General features: G+C 37.7%; 1 protein-coding gene across 1 annotated transcript in view; it reads left to right on the top strand.

The window, feature by feature from the left end:
• The first annotated feature begins 15901 nt into the window (after positions 1 to 15901).
• LOC145689883 (GTPase-activating Rap/Ran-GAP domain-like protein 3) overlaps positions 15902 to 24439 on the top strand; it is a 641847-nt gene continuing 633309 nt past the window's right edge. The window contains exon 1 of the mRNA XM_081764181.1: positions 15902 to 17135. Within this exon, the coding sequence (XP_081620307.1) occupies positions 16918 to 17135 (218 nt within the window). The 5' untranslated portion in view covers positions 15902 to 16917. The remainder of the gene's footprint in view (positions 17136 to 24439) is intronic.

A 24439-nucleotide genomic window follows, 5' to 3' on the forward strand; every position in this document is an offset into this window, starting at 1 on the left:
TCAAAGAACTCGGTCGGATTTTCACTGTATTGTTGCATCAACTGCTGGCAAATCTCCACATGCTTTTGTTTCTGTGCAACGATGAGGTCATGAGGCACCCATTGTGCACACACCTTGTGCAGCTTCAAATCCTTGTGAATGATAGTGTAGAGGGAACCCCGTGATAGACTTGTTTCTTTCTCTAGTTCATCAAACGTGATTCTCCTGTGCTCCATTATCAAATCATTCACTCGCGCGGCATTGCTTGGTCTGCGTGCTGTTGCAGGACGCCCAGTGCTTTTGCTTTTTGCAGCACTGTCTTTGCCTTCTTTGAATTCGGATACCCAACGAAACACGGATCTGCGACTTGGTGCTGTGTCCCCACATACGGCTTATAATCTGTTGTGGATGTTTGAAGTAATTACTCCTTCCTTCCAGAGAAACCACACTGTCCACCGTTGCCCATGCGTGTCTGCTTCCATGCTGTCCATCAGCGTCCTGGCAAGTTGGAACAACTGCTGCTACAATCTGCTACCTACGGAAACAAAACCATTTATTGGGGGTTGATAGTACTATAGTCTATGTTAACGCATACATCAACAAACATTTCCAACTGCTACTTGGCACCAGTTACAGGGAAGAGTGCCAATCATTATTGAACGAACTAAATATATATTTACAGTTATTGCCCTTTTTCTATGCTACATATTCATGTGCAAACTTATGAAAATAACCTTTTTTGTTTACTTTTTATTTGTAATGTTTTTTTAGGGAAGTATAAGTATATAATAATTTATTTGTTTATTTATTCAATTATAAAAATTTTTCTGGCAATTTATGTTGTGTTTATATTGCTCCTGTTCCCCGTGATGGTTTTACTGTTTATTCTACTAACATGGTCAGGGATACTTAAATACGTTATAAAACTCTGTCATGTATTTTTAAGCGATGTTAGTCGTTGACTTGGACGAACGTTTATTAAGAACTAGCAGAATACCCGTTCTTCGCACGCGAAGAATACGTTTTATTTTGGACATAAAGGAGTGTGTTTAGATTCAAACGGCATCGGAACTGTCACTATTCATCTCAGTGACCTACAAAACTATGGATTCGACACTAATATCGGTCATTTTCAATAGCAACTGAGAAAAATGAAATGAAAGGAAATCTTTAAGTTTTACGCCCCAGGGTTATGCCGGTTAGGCTAAAGGAGACGGTGATGATGAGAGATGAATGAAATGGTGTAATGAAGAAAGTGGGAAAACCCCGAGAAAACCCACGAGCACGGTGTAGCAAGTGAGAAAATATCACACCATACAAACCAAACTCCTTCATGTAGGTGTACATGTGACGCTGCATTTTGTTTGATTCTTGTCCTGAAAAATTGATTAATACGTAAAAAAAATCAAGAAAACTTGATTTAGATGCAATATAATAGAAAAATCCATATGGTTGTCGCTTCAAGGAAGAAAAAAAAGAACAGTAAAATGAATCGAGCTCGTGTTCTCCTAGATATAAACCCGGGAGTTTCCTAATTAACTTGGAGATCAATTTCGGTTTAACTACATTTTAATTAGTGTATTAAATCGTTGGATAAACGAAATGTAAATATAGTCTTTCGGGATAGATTTTTTTTTTAAATAGTTGAAACATTAATTGGATGAAGTAATGACGTAATCTAAAAAAGAAAGAAAGATAATCCATCAGTTGGGGTATACGCTGTTCAAGCTAATTATTTTAGTAAGTAGCATGTATACACAAACAGAGTATGAAATTCAAACAAGTATTAGTGTCGCTTGTACACCTCGTAAGCAAGTTCGGTGTATATGACGTAATATTTTTTTTCAATTAATATTGAGACCGGAAGTGGTAGTAGATTTCTACCATTTCCGTTTTCAGTAAAGAGTTTAGAGTAGAAATGGAATCTATTTTTAGGACTCTTAATTTATTACAGCTTTTCGCTATCAATAACCTAATTTTACCCTTTAGCGATGAACGTTAAAACCGGAAGTGATTCATTTCGGCGATTTCCAGTTGCAATAGAGTGTTAAGGTAAGTGTAAAGGGACAAGTTTTGCCGATAGATGGCACTACAGTCTTCGTATCTCTCCCATGTATTTTTTACCTTTCACGAAAATTTACAATTTCTCTTACAAATTTCCAACTAGAGACTTTAATTTTTTAGAGAAAGAACTTCATAACATATTAAAAGGAACAATCCGTGCCGATTTTTTATTTAAAATTTTCTTCATTGTTAAAACAGTTCCATTGTTAAAAGTTTGGATATCCATTTCAACAATGAAGAAATTTCTAAGTAAAAAATCGGCACGGATTATTGCCTTCGATAGATTATGAAGTTCCTTTTCTAAAAGTTTGAAGTCTGTAGGTTGAAATTTGTAAGAGAAATCGTGATATTTTGCGAATGGTAAAAAATACAGGGAGAGATACGAAAACTGTAGTAGGCCTACCATCTATCGGCAAAACTTGTCCCTTTAAATCAACCTTAAGAGAGAATATTGTTCCTCTCCTTAGAACGCTAAATCACTTATCTTTTATTGCTTTTGATTTATTGTAATTCAATATTGAAACCGGAAATTGTGGTGGATTGTTGTCACTTCCGGTTATAGTTCAGACTTAATGATGAAGATGATATGTATTCTTGGGACGCTTAATCTATTGGAGGAAACTGCTTTCGCTATCTATTACCGTTTTTGCTCTATATTGACCAAACGCTAAAACCGGAAATGGTTTGTTTTCTATCACTTCCGGTTTAAGTATCATCTCCATCGATGAACTTAATTCCTAACTTTAGACCCTGTACGTTCTGGCCAAAACTTAATTCAGTGGTGCCCACCCCCCCTCATGTTCATGACGCATTCCCCCTCAATTGTCTATCCGTAGGTGTTCTTCCATGAAAAAACTTTTCAATTAATTTTTACACCCCCTCAAACATATTTATATAGATTTTTAACCCCCCCAAATATTTCAATGACGCAGTTTGCGTCATAGCCCCCCCCCTTGTGGACACCCCTGCTTATAGTAATCCATCAGGTGATTCTTGCGATATTTTGTCTCGCACACATACATACATATGCATGTACAGATGCCATCTATCTATCTATCTATCTATATCTATATATCTATATATATATATATATATATATATATATATATATATATATATATATATATATATATATATATATATATATATATATATTCTTCTGCATCAACACAACATTTCCAGCAACTGTCAATAACTGAAGGCTCCCTGGAACGCAGATAATGGACTCTTTCAGCCCCCTCGTTACGACCTCTTGAATGACTTGGACCGAGCCGTGCCGTGGTCCCGTAAGTTCATGATCATTTTCAGTCGGGGGAAAAGAAAGAAGTCTGCAGGGGCGACATCTAGGCTATAGGGTTGCTGAGGAAGCTGTGTGATCTCATGTGTGGTCAGGAAGTTCATGACAGCAAAAGCGGTGTGACTCGGCGCATTGTCGTGACGAAGCTTCCATGATCCAGCGATTGCTGGACGGACGCGGGCGACTCGCTTTCTGAGTCTTTCAAGTACTTCCACGTAGAATACAGTATTCACTGTCTTATCAGGCGGTACAAACTCTATGTGAGAACCCTCCTTTGCAGTCGAAAAAGATAATCAATATCCATTTCATTTTCGACTTGCTCATGCGGGCTTTTTCCGGGCGAGGTGAGGTTTAAGGTGTTTCATTCAGAGGTACCCAGTTTGACACAAACCTTCAACGCGTAACGCCACTCTAACAGGCGATTCATTGTGGAGCCGACAAGGCACCTTGAAAGGGGTTCATCTTAAACGCGATCTACGCTCCGTGAAGGCTTGGAGACGACTGGTGATTGGTGTGCTCGTAGCTAAGACCCACCACCATCCAACCAGCGAAGTAACATCCCCCTCCTTCACCACGTTTTGGCGGAAAAAATCAGTCCTACTACTTCCGGGACAAACCCTGTACATTAGGTTATTTTTTGACATAGTCTCCACATCGGTTAAGGGAACTCACATCGTGGGATAAGTTTGAAGATTCTTTTCTGTTAAAAATACTTTCCTTGCGTATTCAGCCTAGGTTCTCCTTCAAGTTCAGGGACAGGTGAAAGTCGCTTGGAGCGAGGTCCGGGCTGTAGGAAAGGTGGTCGATGATGTCCTAGAGAAACTGCTTCAACAGCATGGTGGTCGTCTAGGGTCCATGCATGCGAGCGTTTGTCACATCCGACACAATTCTCCGACATGTTGACAAGACATACCTCTCTGTAAACCTCTACCAGCTGCCGGCGAATTTTAGCCGCGATTACATGTTTCGCTCACAAAAATCGAATAAACGAGCTGACTTCTTCGCGAGACCAGTTTTCCAAACGAGTCACCATTTGTATTAAGCTACAACTAGCGCTGTAGGTGGCGGGTGGCTGAAACTCTGCACAGTTGCCAATTGCATGTATTAAAATTACTGTGCACTTCTCTTTCCTCTATAACATACGAAACTCCGGAAATATCGGCCTTACAACCTTGGTTTCTGATCCCTTCATTGTATATAAATATACAGGGTGACTGGTAATTCGATGCATTCCTTGCAAGGAGATATTCTACAAATACTTTGGCATATTTTCACCTATATGAACCGGGGGTCGCAAATCAATATTTTGTGAGTAATTTGGGTATATGTGATTTCTTTTGAAATTTGCCGGCTAACGAGGGTTGCGCGAGAAAATTTCACCCTGACAAACTTTCATATAGATATCGTAGAGCGATGAAATTTTACATGCGTGATGCATACCTGTGTAGGTCATGTGGTAATGTACAGCTCGTAACACTGCACCGTTATTATGTTATAGGTCCGAACGTGAAGTAAGGTGTAGTGATCGAAAATCCATTACTGCACCTCAGAAAGCAGTGTGGCAACATCGCAAAAGTACTTGCCTCTAGGAAACTGACTGCATGTTTGGGAAGAGGTGGAACAAAGATGGTGTACGGTCAAGAGAAAACGCGAACTATGACCAATTTCATACCCAAGGTCGTGCATCTCTCTGCCAACGTTCGAGCAGTGAACGGGTGCGTTGTTTTCCAGGAGGCGGACACCTTTATCAGCATGCCACACAAAACATGCAATATTCCCTTGCAAGGAATGCATCGAATTACCAGTCACCCTGTATATGTATGTATGTATGTATGTATGTATGTATGTATGTATGTATCTATGTATCTATGTATCTATGTATCTATGTATTGTTGAGTTGATTTTGAGTTTAACGTCCCGTTCAGGAGCGAGGCTATATGAGACGTAGACCTACTGATTAACGTGGAATCCGAACCACATGAGCTCCCGCCGGGAATCGAACCCGGGTCTCCCACGCCAAAGTATCTATGTATGTATGTATGTATGTCTGTGTCTGTGTGTGTGTGTGTGTTTGTGTTTGTGTATGTAAGAGTTTTGGTAAACTACTCCTTAGTGAATATGGAAGATTGTCACTAATGCGGTAAATGTCATATCTAGGGTTGGTAAACGATATTTATGAGTAGAACTGACTCCAAACTAGCTGATTTTTGGTATACACATTTGGATAAGGCCCATAAACATATGCAGAAAAGTGCAGTAATTCGGGGAAGGGAAATGGCCCCGTCATTAAAAAAAAAAAAAAGTTTCTAATTCGAGTTCTTCAATATATATTTTTTCGGTATTGATGTAAACCTGATGCAAATCTTTGGCTCATTTCTACTGCGCACAACACCATTTATTATACTAGAGAAGGTTTATTGATTTTTTATTATTATTATTTTTTTTTTTTTGAAAAAAGGAAATTTAAAAAAAAATTGCGAAGTGTTTGATTAAAGTATTTCAATATAACATGCGGTTTTCTGCAACTGCTAATTTAGGGCTCTGGTTAACTACGGAATATTTTAAAAGTTTTACTACTAATTACAAGGGAAAAGGGGTTTTTAAAAATCAAGATTAGAAAAAAAACTAAAGGAAACCTTTATGGATAAAAATTAACATGAGTTGACTGTCCGCGTCCATTCTGTTAAATTATGTATCTGAAACGAGGCGTCTGTCAGAGTACTGCATTAAATATGAAACTGTGTCTGTGTTAAACTTCGTCAGTGAAGAAGCTTTCCGATGGATGCTGACGTCAGAGCAAACCCTATTCTAGTTTCGAAGTAATAAAAATATGAAGAATCACGGCATTTATATAGATACAAGAAGACAAAAAAAAAAAAAAAAAATCAATCGCCAGGAGATCAAAGATCAACGGCACCGACTTTCCAAAATTTATGTCGGTGTATATCAATGGCGGGACCTGTTAGCCTATATGATTTCAGGGAAGTCTCGATATTTGATTGATTTATTTTTAGTTAAAATCTTTTATGAACACTGTCATAAAAAGCTGTGCTGTGATAAAGTAAAATATACCGATACTATAAGTTGGGGCTGTCCTAGCTCAGTTCGTAACACGGCTGATTTAAACGCAAGAGAAACGGGTTCAAACCCGGGTCCAAACTAAAAATACTGTGTGTACGGTGCACCCACAAGCAAGGGCGCCGATCTCTCTGTAAATTTGGGGGGGGGGCGCATTCAGAATGCAGAAGGTATATATATGATGATTTTAAGACAAATTGCATTCTAATTATGCCAAATATTGTATATTCATAAATACAATAGAGGGGCCCACATGAGCTTTGGGGGGCCCGGGCCCCCAGGATCGGCGCTCTTGCCCACAAAATTATTGTCCCGGGCCCCGGAGGACCCACATAGTCGGCGCGCATGTCAAAGATTGTCCATGTAACTTATCATCTAAAGATTTTGCAGAAACCTAGGCGCCACCTAGAATTTTTTTCTTGCATGGGGTCCAAGCTTTGAGTCTAATACTACTAGCCTATGTACTATTGAACGGATATTTTTCTGCACTCGGAAAGACGGTAAGTGATTGTAAAATACTTCTATGTATATTTTCCAAAGAAAATGATAAGAACTAGATTGTTTTTATAAGACAAAAAGTATAAATGAAGTGTAAGATCAAATTTTCATGGTATATAAATCATTTCCTTGTTAAACAAATATAGTTTTATTGAGAAAGTGTACAAAGTTATGTTCAATTAGAAGTTTTATGGGGGAGGGCGAGTCCTTACCCGGTGGACCTCCCCTCTCTGGTACGCCCCTGCAGAGATCAGTTTGATAAACTAGTAATACTGTATTTGCTGTACGCAGTATACCCACAGGAAATGGTTTTTAGACTTGTAAACTGTAAGTATGGGAATCTTATAGAACGCTCATGTCTGTCTGTCTGTTGACTGGTAACTAGGGCTTCCAACTGGGCGATATTTTTACCGGCACACCGGTTTTTTTTTTTTTTCAGACTCAACGATATGTTTCATGATTTAAAATACAATTAGTCTTCATCTTTTTTTTCAGAATTATGAGCGAGACGGTAATTTTACTTTTCAAAGTTGGCAACCCTACCAAAACCAAAACCAAAACTGCAAGAGGTACCGAGAAACGATCTCTTGAAATCAATTCAGCTTCCAAACAGTAGGTTTCGCCTCCCCTCTTAATCCTCTATTTAAACCGGAAGTAGCAGAAATAAATCATTTCCGGTTTCAACGTCGATACAATAGTGCGAAGACGTAGTAGAGAGCGACGAGCGGTATCGTTTGGAATCGATTTAGCGTCTCGAGATAAGATACTAAACCAACCACTTGGCTCAACAGCCCTTTGTAGGCCTGAGCCGCTCCAACGTCATCTTAGCAATCGGCTGAACTACATCCAGCCTAAAACTTCTTCATGAGGTTCAATGGGAGTGCATGGGGTTCAATGAGAGTTCATGGGGATCAATGGGAGTTCATGGGGTTCAATAGGGAGTTCATGGAGTTCAATGGAAGCTCATGGGGTTCAATGGGAGTTCATTTGGTTCAATGAGAGTTAATGGGGTTCAATGGGAGTTCATGGAGTTCAATGGGAGTTCATGAAGTTCAATGAGAGTTCATGGGGTTCAATGGAAGTTCATGGGGTTCAATTTGAGTTCATGAGGTTCAATGGGAGTTCATGGGGTTCAATGGGAGTTGATGGTGTTGAATGGGAGTTCATGGGGTTCAATGGGACTTCATGGGTTTCAGTGGGAGTTCATGGAGTTCAATGGGAATTTGTGGTGTTCAATGGGAGTTCATGGTGTTTAATGGGAGTTCATGGGGTTCGGATTCCACGTTAATCAGTAGGTCTCGTCTCATATAGCCTCGCTGCTGAAAGGCACTTTAAACTCAAAATCAACTCAACTCAACCACGTTCATCCTAGCGACGAACACGTGATCAGCGCCTAATATCGAGATTAGATACCAAACCAAACCAACCACTTGACATAACAGCCCTTTGTAGGCCTGAGTCACTCCAACGCCGTCTGTTAGGGACCGAACACGTGGTCAGCGCGCTACGTCGCTCTGTCTCTAACAGAAGTATTAGGAGCCTTCTAGACCTAGTCCCGAGATTAGATACGATACCGTCTCTATACTCAGTTCTCTACTAAAACCGGAAGTGGTACCGTAAAAATCAACTTTTATTTTCGGTTTCAATTTGGATCTCTCTACGACAAAAACGATCAGAGAATGGCTTTTTATCTGCCTACCCAGACTATGACTGTGAGAGTTGGAAATCTGCAGACTTCGGTTTCGACAATGGCCGCCAAAGTGCAAAACTCTAAAAGATAGTGAGAATCATTTTTTTTTCCAACATGGATTCGGTATCGTTAATCAGGCCGGTAGCCAGCCCAAAAATATAATGGGGGGGGGGCGGTAGAAGTTAGGGGGACCCGAGCCAACCATATTATAGTTCATCACCATATTTTAGTTCATTTGAAAGCCTACTGTGAAAATTTTGGGGGGCCAGCCCCCCTAGATCCCCCGTGGACATAGGCCTACCGCCAATTGTAGATTCGATATCCGACTTTATTTCTATTGCAACTGGAAATGGTTGTAATCAATCATTACTTTCAGCTTCAACTTTGAATCGTATACAATAATATCCAAATGGATGGATATCCAGAAATAACACTTCTGGCAGATTCGAGCCATGGAACATGTAAATCCGGAGACATCTGGAATTCAAATTTGTTTTCGTAATCACTCTCATTGTCGCTTGAATGCAATCAATAAATAATTAAACTAATAGCTATACACAACGGGTTGATATATGGGATGGAACGGCCTACGGATAACAGAGCGCCATTCTTTAGGTCAAAATATAGCAAAAATACTATACAATTGTATACCCTCCGCAGCCTCCTTCAGCCGCTATGGGAAATCAAGTGTTGCATTATGTGGCAATTTCGCAGATTAACTTGCAATCAAAATCATTGTTCTACGAATCAATATCTATCGACTTTAACTGTCATCTAGAAAGAATTGATGTAACTGTTTTGATAGATTGGTAGTTCTACCCTATGCTTCTTTGTCTGCAACGTTGCCACATAATGCAATTCGTGTCTTCAGACGAGGACCCAAAAGGTTTACAATTATATATATTTGCTTTGTTTTGACTTGTAGAATAGGAGGAATAGGATTCTGTTGTTCTTAGGCGCTATTTTTAGAACGCCCGATATATATATATATATATATATATATATATATATATATATATATATGGATGTGTGTGTGTGTCTGTTCCAACATAACTCAGGAACGTCTGGGGAAATTTTAACCAAAGTTGTTACATATATTACTTATAACCTGCAAAATAGTACTGTTGTTGTAAGACCTCCCTAGCACATCTTGCGAAAAAGGATCGATCCTGGGGGCGCTGCACCCCCAAAGCTGATATGGGCCCCCTCAAACTATCTGTGAATATTTAATATTTGACATAATTTGAATGCAGTTTGTCTTAAAATCCTCATATATATGCTGTCTGCATATGAATCCCCCCCCCCCGAAATTTACAGAGAAATCGGCGCCCTTGGGCAGGACGAACACCTATAAAAATGACCGATATTAGTGTCGAATCCATAGTTTTCAGGACCCATGCGCTGATTGGTGACAGTTCCATTGCCCTTGAAGTTCAATACCAGCCCTCCAGTAAGAGTAAGGTGAAGGTCCTCTACATGATATAAAATATCAGATAAAAGAATACAGAAGTGTTCGTTGGTGTTATGGTATCTACAGTTTAATGTTAGCAACAAAAGAAAGTACACTGGCACTGGAAGTACAGAAATCTTTTGGCATTGGAAGTAAAAATTACAATTTTACTGTTAACTCGAACTATATCTGCCCTCGAAGTTTCGACAACTTTACCAGTATTAATTTATAACTCTTACGCCTACATTAGGCTCTTCCGAGTAACTCACTTTATTCAGGGCCATATTAAGGAGGGTTTAGGGGGCCTATAGACTCGGGTCTCCAGTTGGACAGACACCTCCACTCTCATTAAAATTTAGGGGCCGCGGTAGTTCAGTGATAGAGCGTTCACCTCTGGTGCATGGGGTCCCTTGTTCGATACCAGCTCAGCTCGGGCCGCGGTTGCTCAGTGGTAAAGCGTTCACCTCTGGTGCTTGGGGTCCCGGGTTCGATCCCAGCCCCCGCCAAGTGAACTTTGTGGTGAGCAAACACAGTGTGCGTGGATTTCCTCGGGGTCCTCCCGTTTCCTTCCACTTTCTTCATTCCACCATTTCATTTATTACTCATCATCACCGTCTCCTTTAGCCTAACCGGCATAAGCGTGGGACGTAAAACTCAAAGATTTCATTTTTCGATACCAGCTCACGCCAAGTGAACTTTGTGGTTGACAAACACCGTGCGCGTGGGTTTTCACGGGGTTCTCCCATTTCCTCCCACTTTCTTCATTCCATCGTTTCATCCATTTCTCATCATCGCCGTCTCCTTTAGCTAGCCGGCATAACCGTGCATAAAAAAAAAAAAAACTATCAAAAATATGAAACATATTCCCTTAACTTTTCCTACTGTACTTTTACAAAACTGTATTAGGTGAAGTCAGCAGGGTCCACATATTTTTTTCTAGCCCCGGGCCTTCAGATGGTTTAATCCAACCCTTACTTTATTGAGTAATTTGTATTACTCTTGTTGATTATAGATTCTGTACTTTAATCCTGATACACATACATTAAATACTGATACATATTACATTCCAGCCAAATCTAGTTTGGCTTAATTACAATGACTGGATCATCAATATTCAAATTGTCCTCTCTCGTATCTCATCAAGGTTCGGTAACTTGGAATTGTTTTACCAAAACTATACAGAATGCATAACCTAACATTATTAACATTAAACTAATCAACTTGTGCAATTACTCACATATTACTCATATCACATATTACAGTTAGTTTGTTTGTTGGTTTGTAGTAGAGATGCAAAAAAGCCGGCTTTTTTGAATCGATGGTTTTTTTCACATAAAAAGCCGGCTTTTTGGGAAAAAAACGAGAATTTTGGAAATTTTGGCTTTTTTCAACTTCATGATTTTTCTATCTAAATAGCTTTCTTATAGTATATTCTATAGTTAGATAAGAATTCCATGACCTGAATGTCATATTTCGCTCTGAAATTCACCATCAAGATGGATGGAGCACATGTTTTACGAATTAAAGCTAACATGAAAAATGTAGTATTTGAGGGTAATTTTAGAGGCTATTTAACTTTATTTTAACTTTTGAGTTATCGACATCTTTTTTCTTCTCTAGTTTGTCATCCGTGTTTCATTTCTAAGAGCTTTTAGTACTCTAGCTTCTAGCGCAAAAGTTAAACTTGCCCGTTTTTCAATATATCCGTCAAACCGTACTTCCACATTTCTGTTATACTGTAGCTGTGAAGTGATTTAGCATTAATTTTCCGGACACAACCTTGAATACCAATTTATACAAATAATCAGTAGCGGATTTAGAAAAGTACTTTAGGAGGGGTTTTTCTGATTGTTTCGTTTCCTAAAAAGTCCTAATTTTATTTGGGAAGTGCTTGAAGTTTATGAGTACAGGCATAACTAATATTTCGCTTCGTTTATATGTTTAGCATTAATCTTCCGGATACAACTTTAAAAATCATTTTATACTGAAAATCAGTGGCGGATTTAGAAAAGTATTTTGGGAAGGGTTTCTTACTAATGTTTAGTTTTTTTTAAACATTCGTAATTTTTATTTGACGGGAGCTTAAAGTTTATGAGTAAAGGCATAAATAATAGATATTTCGTTTGTTGCAGACATTCCGTAACTTTGGGGAACGGGCTTCAGTCCGAAAGACCGCCCCCTAACCTTCGCAAAACCGTCACTGCTGGTAATTAGTAATAATAACGATTTAAAAACAATAAAAAAGGAAGTCGCTCAACTCACAGTACACGCACTATTTCTACATTCACAGATGGAATAAAAAAAAGCTTTGTCAGAATGGTCGAATGCTGGTTGAATCCCGGACTTCCCGATAGAAGCTCAAAAGCTAATCACTCAGTCATGTTTGTTGTGCAGTTGTATTTAGCTTAACTTAAATATATTCCGTAGTCTTTTTTTTTGGGGGGGGGGAGTTCCGTAATGATATGTTGAATCCCTCTTGTTAAAAATTCAGAAAACTTGAGGATTGGGTAAACTGTGATGGTGGTTCTATAAAACTTAACTGTAGAATTTCAAGAATATACAGAACCAAAAGCTCTAGATGTTCAGCCTTTAAGTGTATCATATAAATCTAAGTTTTTCTCTTATGTTTTATTTTAATTTTATTTTGTTTCAAAAAGAGGGTATGGAATATTTTGAAGTAAAAATACTACATACTATTTTGCTAGTTATTTGTGTATTCTTTAAAAAGAAGTGTTTACTTTTAGGGTTGGCTGGTTAACACCATTTTTTTTTTTAATAACTGGTTTAAACCACAAAAATAAAAAGAATGAAAAATGCAAATCGTGTGAACTTCATGGTGACGTTTCCAGATATCAAACCACCTGCAATAGTTTTATTTCCCTTTCACCTTTTAATCAAGGTGTCCCATGTTCAATTCTCGGCCGAACCACAACCCTTCTTTCATGCGTAACCCAAGTAGCGGTTCGGATGTCAGTTTAAGCGAAAGTCTTCTCCTTGATAACCTCGGTATTTCGTAAGGATGTTAAGCCTAAATATACAAAACAAACCAAATTGTATATTTCTGCATGCCTAAATGCGTGTTGTTTTATAAAGAAGCCAATATTGCTTAAATTTATTGATAGAAATTGGCAAAATTTATCGATTGCCTACGTAGCTTCCAACATTAGCTTGGATTGAACTTTCAATGATATCTACGTACCGGTACTAAATTTGTAATTTAATACCTCAGTTTTAGCGTACTGATTATGGTACGTTGACCTTTAAATTTTACATGCAAAGCAATAACAGGATTTTCTCGTTATTGTCTTACATTTCAAGTAATGACGGGATTTTCCCAATGGCTAGGGCGGGAGATTCTCAACTTAAGAAATTTACTGACCGCACTTCTTTAAGCTTATGGGAGTTCTTCCGGCATAACCCCGCTGTTGCATAATAACATCAAGGCGAAACAAACTTATTTCTGTGAATATGTAATATAAATACATAAAGCAAAAAATCTAAGTCAAAAAAGCCTAGTTTAAACCAAAAAAGCCTGGTTTAAAACATCCCCCAAAAAACGGGTTTTCGGCATTTTCAAAAACAACCACGGTTCTTGCCAACTCTGCTTACTTTTGTATATAGGAGGTTAAAAAATTCTTTTTATATACATTGGTTAATCCTGTGGAATTCATAATGTAAATATGTTGATGAAAAATTGTTTGAAATATTTTTTCGAAATTCATAGTTTATTTTCGATGTTTTATATTATTATCAGCATCAACCACTAATTAAATGATTTTTTGTGTTATAGAGAAGCGATACAAAGTCTGTTTTATCAATTTAAAGCAGTATTTTGAAAAAAGCCCAAAATTTCCCAATCAAAAAAGCAAAGCAGAAAAAACCGAGTTTTTTTTCCAAAAATCCGGTTTTTTTCCGAGCCCTTGCATCTCTAGTTTGTAGTTGTTTGGGATTATTTGTGTATTTAACAGTGTGTGTGTGTGTGCCTTTAGCTGGCAACAGTGTTCAAGTTGCAAAACTCTTTCCTATTGTTTTGTGAATAGTGTGTGTGTGGAGGCACTGGCGTCTCTGGCGTGTAAAATTTGGGGGGGGGGCATCAAAGAAAGTTATTTAAATGGTACTACCTAGCCCAACTTGTTTATTAACTTTGATTCCATTTGATAACTTTCTGCTTACTTTCATGGACCCCCTAAGGCATATCAAGAACTCGATTACAATCGTTTCACAGCCTGAATATTATATTCCAAATAAATATAATTATTATTATTTGTATGATATTCTCTAGTTAGTAAATAAATTAAATTAGAATAAAATATTGAATGTTTTGTACTTCAAAATTTTGGGGGGACGCATCTCCCTCGTCCCCCCGCCAGAGACGCCTGTGGAGGCAAGAACATGCAGTTTTGGTGGACCATATATCATGTTCGAAGATATATAGCACAAACAATAAGCCATGTGAATATATTTATTCTCGTGTATTATTTTTGAGTGCAAACTGAAGTTGTTATCATTAAATACAGTGAGTTTATATTTGGTTGCATTCATGTGGTATACGAATCAAGCCTTGCACTCCACTGGTTTTTAGCATTGTCATTATAGTTTAGTGAAATTACGAGGGATTATGCGTAGCCACCTGGTGAGGGAGATGGGCACCGCTGGCAACAAATACCTATTTTCTCTTTTCTTTCTTGAAGTTAAAGGAAAACAGTCTTTATTGGTGCAGCGTTTCACCCAGCGCCCTAACTTAGATTTTTTGGGGGGGCAAGCATTAATATTTTGACCCTCTAGAAAAAGTTGTATGTGGGCTTTCCCGCAAAATTCGAAAATAGGCCCCTTCGTTCCATCTTTCTCTTATTCTTTGTGGACCCCCGGAGCCTATGAGTCCTCCCGCACGGCAATGTCTGTGGAACCGTTAGTTACGCTCCTGGGCTCGTTCCATACATGAAAAATTAATTAAGGAGAAACTATTGACAAATCTCAAAGCCATACGAATAAATATTATTTCTAGGGCCCCTAATGGTAGACATTTTTTTTTTTTTTTTTTTTTACTGAAATGGGCACAGGATTCATTTTTGTTTTATTTACCTTTGGCGTACTGTTTTGTTTATGAAATGTAATGAACCTGTTTGATGCTTCATTTATAATTTTATGTCCGTATTGTATATGGAGTAAGAAAATTTTGTCTTAAAGTAGGGTGAGCTTTCCTGGGGGATTGCCCAATGCCTTCCCTCCCGCACATATGATCCTAGTTTCACCCGATATAATTAACAGTGACGCAAATCTGTCTTCAAGATTGGGGTGGTGGTTAAAAGACCGTTCCAGTATATTATACCTGAAGTGGAAAAACAATGCTGTGGAGGACCAGGGGAGAAGACATATCTTCAAGATTGGGAGGCAGATAGATTTGAGGCTTATTCTGGGAGAACATGAATTTTATCTCACTTTCCTTTGTGACAATTAGACACAAATTATCACATTTCTCCCCAAAAAACATATTTCAAATCGTATTGTTGGGGAGCAGCCCCCAGTTCCAAGCTCGGAGGGGACATACCCCTCACATGCCCCCGGTATTTGCGCAAGTGATAATTAAATGAGGGAAGAGAAAAAAAAAGATCCTATCGAGATATCTGCTAACACTAGACTGTAGGTGGCATAAAACGTGTAAATCCATCGACGTATCGAATTCGAATTTATTTTTATAATCAAGAAGGACTTCCTTCATTCCCACCGTCGCTTGGAAACAAGAAAGAAAAACAAAAGAGTGGTGTTCTTAGCAAAGAAATGGAAAGTGTATTTACGAACTTTTTAAAAATAACTAGTTTTCAATCTTTAGTGCGTGAGATGGCAACACTTCTTTCAAGTTGTGCTCCGGCGTCAACGTGATATGCGGGTGGCAGTTGTTGCAACTAACTGAACTGGTGAGAGTAGAAATCGCGGCGCTCGTCTCAGCACATCGGGGCTACCCGGCGAACGAACGACCGGCTGCGATTATTCACTCCTAACGGCCTCTTATCGAGTTACACACACACGAAACAAACATCGAGAGCCCGCGCGATAAAAAGGTATAAACGCAAATTGTGTGTGTGTTTAGTTATGAGTTAGTTTATTAATTCTATCGTACATTTTACGAAAGTACATATTCCGCGAAAGAAAGAAAGAAAGAAAAGAAAAGAAACAGAAAAAAAAGAAGAAAGCAAACTGACAATAATATCAGAAAACATGGTAGTGAAAATTTTAATTCATCATCAACCAATCTGTGCGAAGAAAACGCCCGGATTAGTTCTTCAACAAGACAATAGGATTCCCACGAAAATCTGCTTGATGCCTTTTGTACTTCAAGTTGTTCGAAATTAACAAGATATAATATTGTCTTTTTTTTCTGTCTTCGTTTTGAAGGTCACAGAATTAGGCCGTGTGTAAAAGCTAAGATTCTCTCTTTTTTTTTTATTTATACAATGAGGCCTAGCTTAACTTTTTATTTTTTAGGTTAGGCAATATTATTTTTTTGTCTTACAAGGATAATAAAGGAAATGTGCCATCTTCTGTCAATTAAGTGATTTTTTTTTAAAACCAACACTAAAGAAGAATAAAAGTGTATATATCATTTTAGTGCGATCTAGTGTGTTTGTTTGAGTGTACTTGTGTGAATAGTGGTGTTTTTAGAAAAGAATCAATCTGGCAATATTGATTAGTGCTGTACTCACCGAATAAATTTAGAATAATTGTGGCTTAAATCATTGTGCGATATTTGCGTTGCGAATAAATTAAAAATATATATAAACCGCCAAAATAGAGCGCCAAATTCGTAGAAATTCAGGCGTGTTCGGGGCGGATAGGCTAGTTGAGGGTAGTGTCGAAACTACAATGCTTTGTCTAGACGTGAAACTGATGAACAGATTACGGGGGGATCGTGTGAAGAAGAGATTGTTGGAACATCAGAATCACGACATGCCGCCAGCGACGACACCACAACAGCGTGACAGGTCAAGGTCTCTGTGTGTTGACCGTTTAACAGCGCTGCTTCGGCCAGAACCGTCCACAAGGGAATTCCACCTGCAACGGCGAAGGGCCTCTTCGGCTATGTAAGTGTCTTTTTCTTTTTTTTTTTTTTTTTTTAATGCATAAATTTACTATTTGTATTGGTACTATTATTATCGCGTGATTTCACGTTTAATAGAAATGGAGATTTTATTTCTTCCCAACAGCGTTGCTGTGTCTAGAGTGACAAAATCCTGACCAAGATTTGGCCAAAATCGTGACCTGAATTTAAATTATCATTTTTCGTTTTCATGAAAAAATAATAATAATAAATATTTTTATATATATATATATATATATATATATATATATATATATATATATATATATATATATATATATATATATATATATATATATATATATATATTCTCAAAATAAAAAAAATGTTTTACGAAGAGTTCCTTTATTTTTTAAGTAGACCTAGGAAAAATTAAGTCTTCTAAGTTTTACATCCCATCCTAATGCCGGCTAGGCTAAAGGGGACGGTGATGATGAGAAATGAATTAAATAGTGGAATGAAGAAACTGGGGAGAAACGGGAGAATCCGGAGAATACCCACGCACACGGTGTTTGTCCACCACAAAGCTCACTTGACGCGAGCTGGGATCGAACGAAGGACCCCATCCATACACAAGTAGTGAACGCTTTGCTACTGAGTCACCACGAACCCCCTAGACCTAGAAACAAGGTCACCTAAACCCGAACCCTCCAAACAACGATGCCATCACCCCCCTCGCAAATCTCTGAGTTGATCCCCGACCAGGTAAATTTATAGTGGACAACACCGTGTTCTTCAGGTTTCTCGAGGTACTCTCGTTACCTTCCACTTTCTCATTCCATCAATTATTCCCTTCTCATTCACTTGCCTTAATCATCGTGTCCTTTAGCCTAAAGGGCATAAACGAGGGACGTTAAACGAAAAGGTTTCATTTCCCTCCCCCCTGAAAATAAAGGTAGTGGAGGAGACCGGTATTGGATGTGAAAAAAAGAACAAGATAATTTTCTTACAAAATTTTCTTCAATTTCTTAACTTCTTTCTTTTCATAACATATCCAGACTTTTAGCTACCTATCTAAGTAGGCCTATTAAAGTTTGGTTGTCCTTTTTCCAATGAAAAATTGTCCCCTTCCTGGGCCCAAGGTGTGCCCTAAAACCCGCCTCTGGGCATCATTGACCTCAAGTTAATTACTATTTTCTTGGCACAAAAGGGGCTATATAGGGGCTATAGCTCCCCTTTGACGCTCAGGTATACACTGGATAAAATGGACATCAATTCTGTTTTACACTGGATAAAGCGGCAAACTATGGTTTAGCCCCTTCCTTGATCATATCCTGGATCCGCCATTTTATATATATATTTCATCGATCAGTTCAACTGAATTCTTTGTAACAAAGGAATATAGTCCTAGTACTGTGTGCCTAACAGTTTATCTTTCAAGTAGCGTCAGCCATTCCTTTATCACAAAGCAATCAGTTGAATTGATTTGCCAAAATATCACTGTTCTATTACGAGGAATTAGATCTGCATCAAAGTAACGATGACATGTTCACGTTATGGATCAAGAATATTCAATCAACAACTTTTTTATGACTACTTTGTTTTCAATTCTGTTGGTTGTGTTTTGCTTGATTAGAACTTGAAAAAGGAGTATATTTATCAGACACTTCCTGTACTATTTTTGGATAAAAAGGTCAAAAATGTTCTTGCACGCCTTATATCTGGAGAGTTTGCAGCCAAACCCAAACTATCACTTAACTCAGTATGATGTCCTTATTCCGTAGTTAATACGAAAACTCGATTTAGGGGCCATTCAAAAATTTTGTGGCCTCTGATCCCAAAACTAATTCTTGGCCAAGATTGTAATCTTTTGATGCATTTTTTTTGGATCATTACCAATATTCTTGTTACAGTAAACTGTATATTGAGTGGCCAGTGGCTTATTTTATTTTCTTCAGATGACCTTCCACTACAATATGAAATTTTATATGTTCTCAGCACATTGAAAAAACTGTTTCGTTTAGAACAGTGCTATTCAACTGGGGGTACGCGAAAAGTTTGCTGGGGGGTACATAATTCAAAAATAAGTATATTTCCAATATTTATTGAATGATCATAGTTGGAGAATGTATTGAATGATCTGTGCTACTTCACAACTTCTTCCATTTCCATCAACATATTTATGTAAACAAGGTTTCTTTGCATTAACATCAATAAAAACGAAGCACGGAAATTGCTTGAATCCAGAAGCAGCTCTGATTCTCGCATTCTCGAAGATTCGATCGAGAGTCGAGGAGTTGGCGTCCCGGAAGTAAGCTCAGTCATCTCATTAACAGTTAGTTCTAAAGTTATGAATTATCAGGGAAGATGAGCGGAAAATCCCCTCAGTAAAGCGTGTTTTGAAATTTCTCACGTTAACTTTTTCGGATGTGCAGTTTATCGCTCTGTAAATAGTCTTTTGATTGGCACACTGATTGTCCATTTGTTGAGTCTCTATTTGTCCCCCTTTTTAATCAACAGAACATGTGTATTAAGTTTAATACGTTCATTTCGATTTGATTTCTTTTAAACAACTCAGGGGTACACAATTGGATGGCGAAGTGTGTCTAGGGGTACGCGAGATTAAAAAAGGTTGATTAGCACTGGTTTAGAATATGCAATTTGCTGCACGTTTCTCGTAGAATGTCGTGTTTTCTAAACATTCTTGTTCAATGTACTTAGAATATTAAACTTTTCTATACTTTTCTAAAAGATAGATTACCTTTAGATCATACCGTCTTATCTATATAGTACTTAGAATACTCTGATTTATACACTTTTCCGTAGTATTTTCGTAGGATGTCCATTTTGGGTATATACTCATGTTATGCAGGGCTATCTCATACTAATTCAAAATGTCCTATGTTTCTATTTACTTGTCTAGACTATGCTCAGAATATCCTAATTCCTACACTTGTGGAATATTCTTAGAATGTCAATTTTCTATGCATATCTCTTAGATTATTCTCAGAATGTTTTTCAGTTTTTTTTAATGCATTCCTCGTAGACTATCTTCAAAATATCACGATTCCTAGATTTTTTCGTAAAAGTTTAGTATTTAGGATTTAGATTTCTCGGCTGTCGGCATCTACGGCTATTTAGCCCATCACGTTTGAGGGATGACGTCCCTCGGTGAGCACACTATCCGGGGAAATGGAAGGGAGGGAGGATTTGGGAAGGAAGGAAGCGACCTGGAGACCTATAAGTTAGGTACGGTACCACCTCGGCATTTCTTCAAGTAGGCTGTTCGTGTCTTGTATACGTCTCATTAGTTTTCCTCACATGTTTCATCTTTATTGTATTTACCGTAGAATATCCTTAAGACAGTCTACATTTTCTACATTTTTGTTGTAGAATTCTCTTCGAGTATCTTTCTATGAATATCTCATAGAATGTTCTGTGCGCATCGAATAAGGAAAATCTTATATCAAACGGCAGTTGTGTATCTAGCTCGGGGCTAGGGAAACTATTATTTATATATTTTTGAAAGTTCCTGATATACCTATCATAGTCGGGGTTCTGGTGCCCCCCCCCCCTTCCCAAGTTTTGCCTCCTAGATCCGCCACTGTCAAATAAGAACATTTTTTTAAAAAAGCATAATGTCAACTGTTGCATGCTGTAGCAGGAACATTTTTCTGTCTTGTGTACGCGTAAGATGCAATTCAGATTTACCAAAAAGTAGCTAGCTACATTGAAAACAACATACGGTAACAGCTACATTGATACCCATTTCCCGCATCTTAGTACCCGGCTATTTGAGGCGATCGCAAAGCGTACTCTTCAAATACGCTGACCATGTATTTAAATGTAGATGGCTAATCATAAACGCGAAAGCAATTAAATCGCTGAGAAAACGTCAGCTGGAGCGGATTTGGTGCGGGTCGGAACAATAAACCGCCTGCTGTTTAAAAGATTTCAAAAGGAAGGGAAAAAAGGAAAGACGTGTTGCCAGGCAAAGGGATTGTAGCAAGAAACAGCTGCTTGGAAGATAGTTTGTGCAGAGTGTTGGAACTCTGCTATTACACACCTGGACCTGGCAAAAAGACCTGGAAACCCTGACTGGCTCACAGTATGATTTACACATCTGATGAAAGTAAAATTACTGAATAGCCACTTTGGCCGCGTTCGCTACAGGGAGTAACGCTTTCTCAAATAGCCTAAGACTTAAGGTAATTGCGGTCATTACTAATCTCTTAATAGGTATAATACAATAATGAATAAAGATAAAACAACTTATAGGGATCTTTATTCACCGTAATATATCTACAATCACACTTTAGATACATTCGGAAGTTCGCTCAGATCGTAATACTGCAAATTATGAATGAGTTAAAACATCAGATAATACTTTCAAATATTTAGAATCGATATTAACAGACCAAAACCATATTCACGATTTAATGAAATGTCGACTAAAAGCAGGGAATTCGTCATTCGACATTTCATTCGTCGTCGCGTATTCTGTCGAGGAATTTAAAGCTTAAAATATATAAAACGATAATCATGCCTGTTGTTCTGTATGGTTGCGAAACATGGTCGCTTACTCTGAGGGAAGAAGGCAGACTGAAAGTATTTGAGAATAAGATCATAAGACGAATATTCAGACCCAAGAGGAATGGAAATAAGGAACGGCAGTAGGGATGCGCACGAGACAAAATTTGAGACTGTCTCCACTCGAAAATGTGCTGTAAAAGTGATGTCTCGACTCGAAAAATATATATTTTTCTATTGGAAGAGCTGTGTCTCGACTCGAATTTTGTCAGGAAAATTCTGTCTCGACTCGACTCAAACGCATCTCTAAACGGCAGAAAATTCATAACAAGGAAGTGATAATTTATACAGTTTATCGAACATTGTTAGGGTAATCTAGACTAGGAGGCTCAGGTGGACAGGTCATGTACCAGAATGGAAGAAAGTAGGAACACTTTTGAAGTTATAACTCGAAATCCAATCAGAAAACGACCATTAGGAAGACCTACGAGCAGATGCTAGAACACTATTAAGATGATCTCGCAGAAATAGGAGTGTTGTGCTGTATGGGGCGGAAACGTGGACATTGCGTAAGGGTGACGAAAATCGACTGGAAGCTTTCGAAATGTGGGTGTGGAGGAGAATGGAAAGAGTTAGTTGGGTCGAGCGGAAAACGAATGAGAGTGTGTTAGAAATGGTGGGTGAGAAAAGAACACTTTTAGATATTATTAGGAAGAGGAAGAGAAACTGGTTGGGACATTGCCTAAGAAGAGATTGCATCATGAGGGACGTCCTAGAGGGTATGGTGGCGGGAAAGAGAGTGAGGGGGCGAAGGAGACTACAATTAATGGACGATATTAAAACAGAAAGATCATACGCGAAGACGAAAAGGTTAGCGGAGGACCGTGGAGCATGGAAGCTTCACAGCTGCGGCAAGTGACCTGCCACTAAAGGCAGAATACCTATGATGATGATGATGACGCAGAAATAGGAATACAAAGTAAAAACTGGATCCAGATGGCTAAGGATAGAAGTCAGTGGAGAGCTTTTGTGAACGCGGCATTGAACCTCCGGCCATGGAGTTAGTTATAGATACATTTAAGGTTGTTAAGACAATATTACGGCCATTTGTCTCATGTTAGTTCTTAACAATTTATTAATTTGTAAACGTACAGCAGAGACTTGTATTTCTTTATTTCATTCGTAAACAAAGAAACGAGAATAATAACGTTATATTTAATGGAAAATAAATGGAACACAATGTCAAAAACTACAACTGAAAATCGAAATAGTAATGGTGATAGACATAACTAAATTAAAAAGAAACTATAAATTTGTAGCGTACTGCCAAAAAAGAAACAATTATCATCAATAACTTCCCTCCATTGACTGACAGAATAGCCGCTAGCTACAGTGTTTTGATGCTATTATGGTTAGAGAACAGCAACAGTCAGAAACAAGTCTGTGCATGTAGTTTTCCGAGAAACTTGGGTGATCCCCATTACCCCCGTCTCACCTATATACGAATACCCATCATTCTTTATTTATACATCAGGAGTGTTTCCATATAGATTAAAATCGATTTTCTAGCACTTGCTAACTATATTAGGTGGCTAGTATATACGAAAACCATGATCTAACACAAAAATTCGAAGAATATTTGACAAAAAAGTGTAGGAATTAACATATTCTATGAGAAATTGACACAAAACTAAACATTCATAGGGTGTCCTATGAGAAATGCATAGAAAACGGACATTCTAAGAACGTTACAAGGAAAAAAAAAAGAAAATCAAATATTCTTCAACAAATGCATAAAAGAGTAGAAAAGCTTAGGATAAAATATTTCAAATGTATAGAAAATGACTTTTTAAGAACATTTTGCGGAAAAAGTGCACGAACAGGAATTTTCTGAAGATACTCTACGAGCAGCATATATAGGTTTGAACATTCTGAGAACAACTAACATGACATGCATAAAAATAGATATTTTTTAATTATACTATCAGAAAAATGTAGAAAATAAACTGTTTTGAGAATACTCTACGACAAATACATTAAAATGAAACATTATGTAGATAAACTATGACATATATATATATATATATATATATATATATATATATATATATATATATATATATATATATATATATATATATATATATATATATATATAAGATACAACGTTTTATTTCTAAAAATAAAGGTGCCGGTACTCTGAACCTCAGGTTCAGAATGGTTAAAGTGGTGCATACCTTTCAGGAGATTATTATTATTATTATTATTAATGTCCAGTAGCATATTACTGCAGACTTGTAACAAAATTCTTACACTAAAATTACAAATCGCTGAGCCAAGCAAGGTTTATTTATTAAATAATAAATGTGCGACAGTTTTGCCAACTAACAGAACATATTGGCCTCATCAGACATTGTCAGTTGGCCATCGGAAGCCAATATATTCTGTTAGTTGGCAAAACTGTCACACATTTATTATTTGATAAATAAACCTTCCTTTGCTCAGCGATTTGTAATTTTAGTATAAGTTATTGAAGTTAACAAAGCTAATATGAATTCTTACGTACATTTATATATCCTTATCCTTCCTTATATAGCGTTATCCTTCCCGCTTCATCCCTCCATTCTTTTTTAAGTTCGTTAAGTTTGTCATTGTTCCTAGATTTTTTTTATCCGCACCTTCTTCTCTTTCTCGCAAAAATTAGCAAAATATCATCTCTCTATGACTTACAGTTCTCGAAATATGGCTGCTTAAATATCTAGAAATTCGAACTTTTTTGGCCAATATCTGGGGGAACGGTGGCCAGTTGGCCAGTAA

Source organism: Thermobia domestica, chromosome 7 (genome assembly GCF_964235325.1).
Source record: "Thermobia domestica chromosome 7, izTheDome1.hap1.1, whole genome shotgun sequence".
Lineage (NCBI taxonomy): Eukaryota > Metazoa > Arthropoda > Insecta > Zygentoma > Lepismatidae > Thermobia > Thermobia domestica.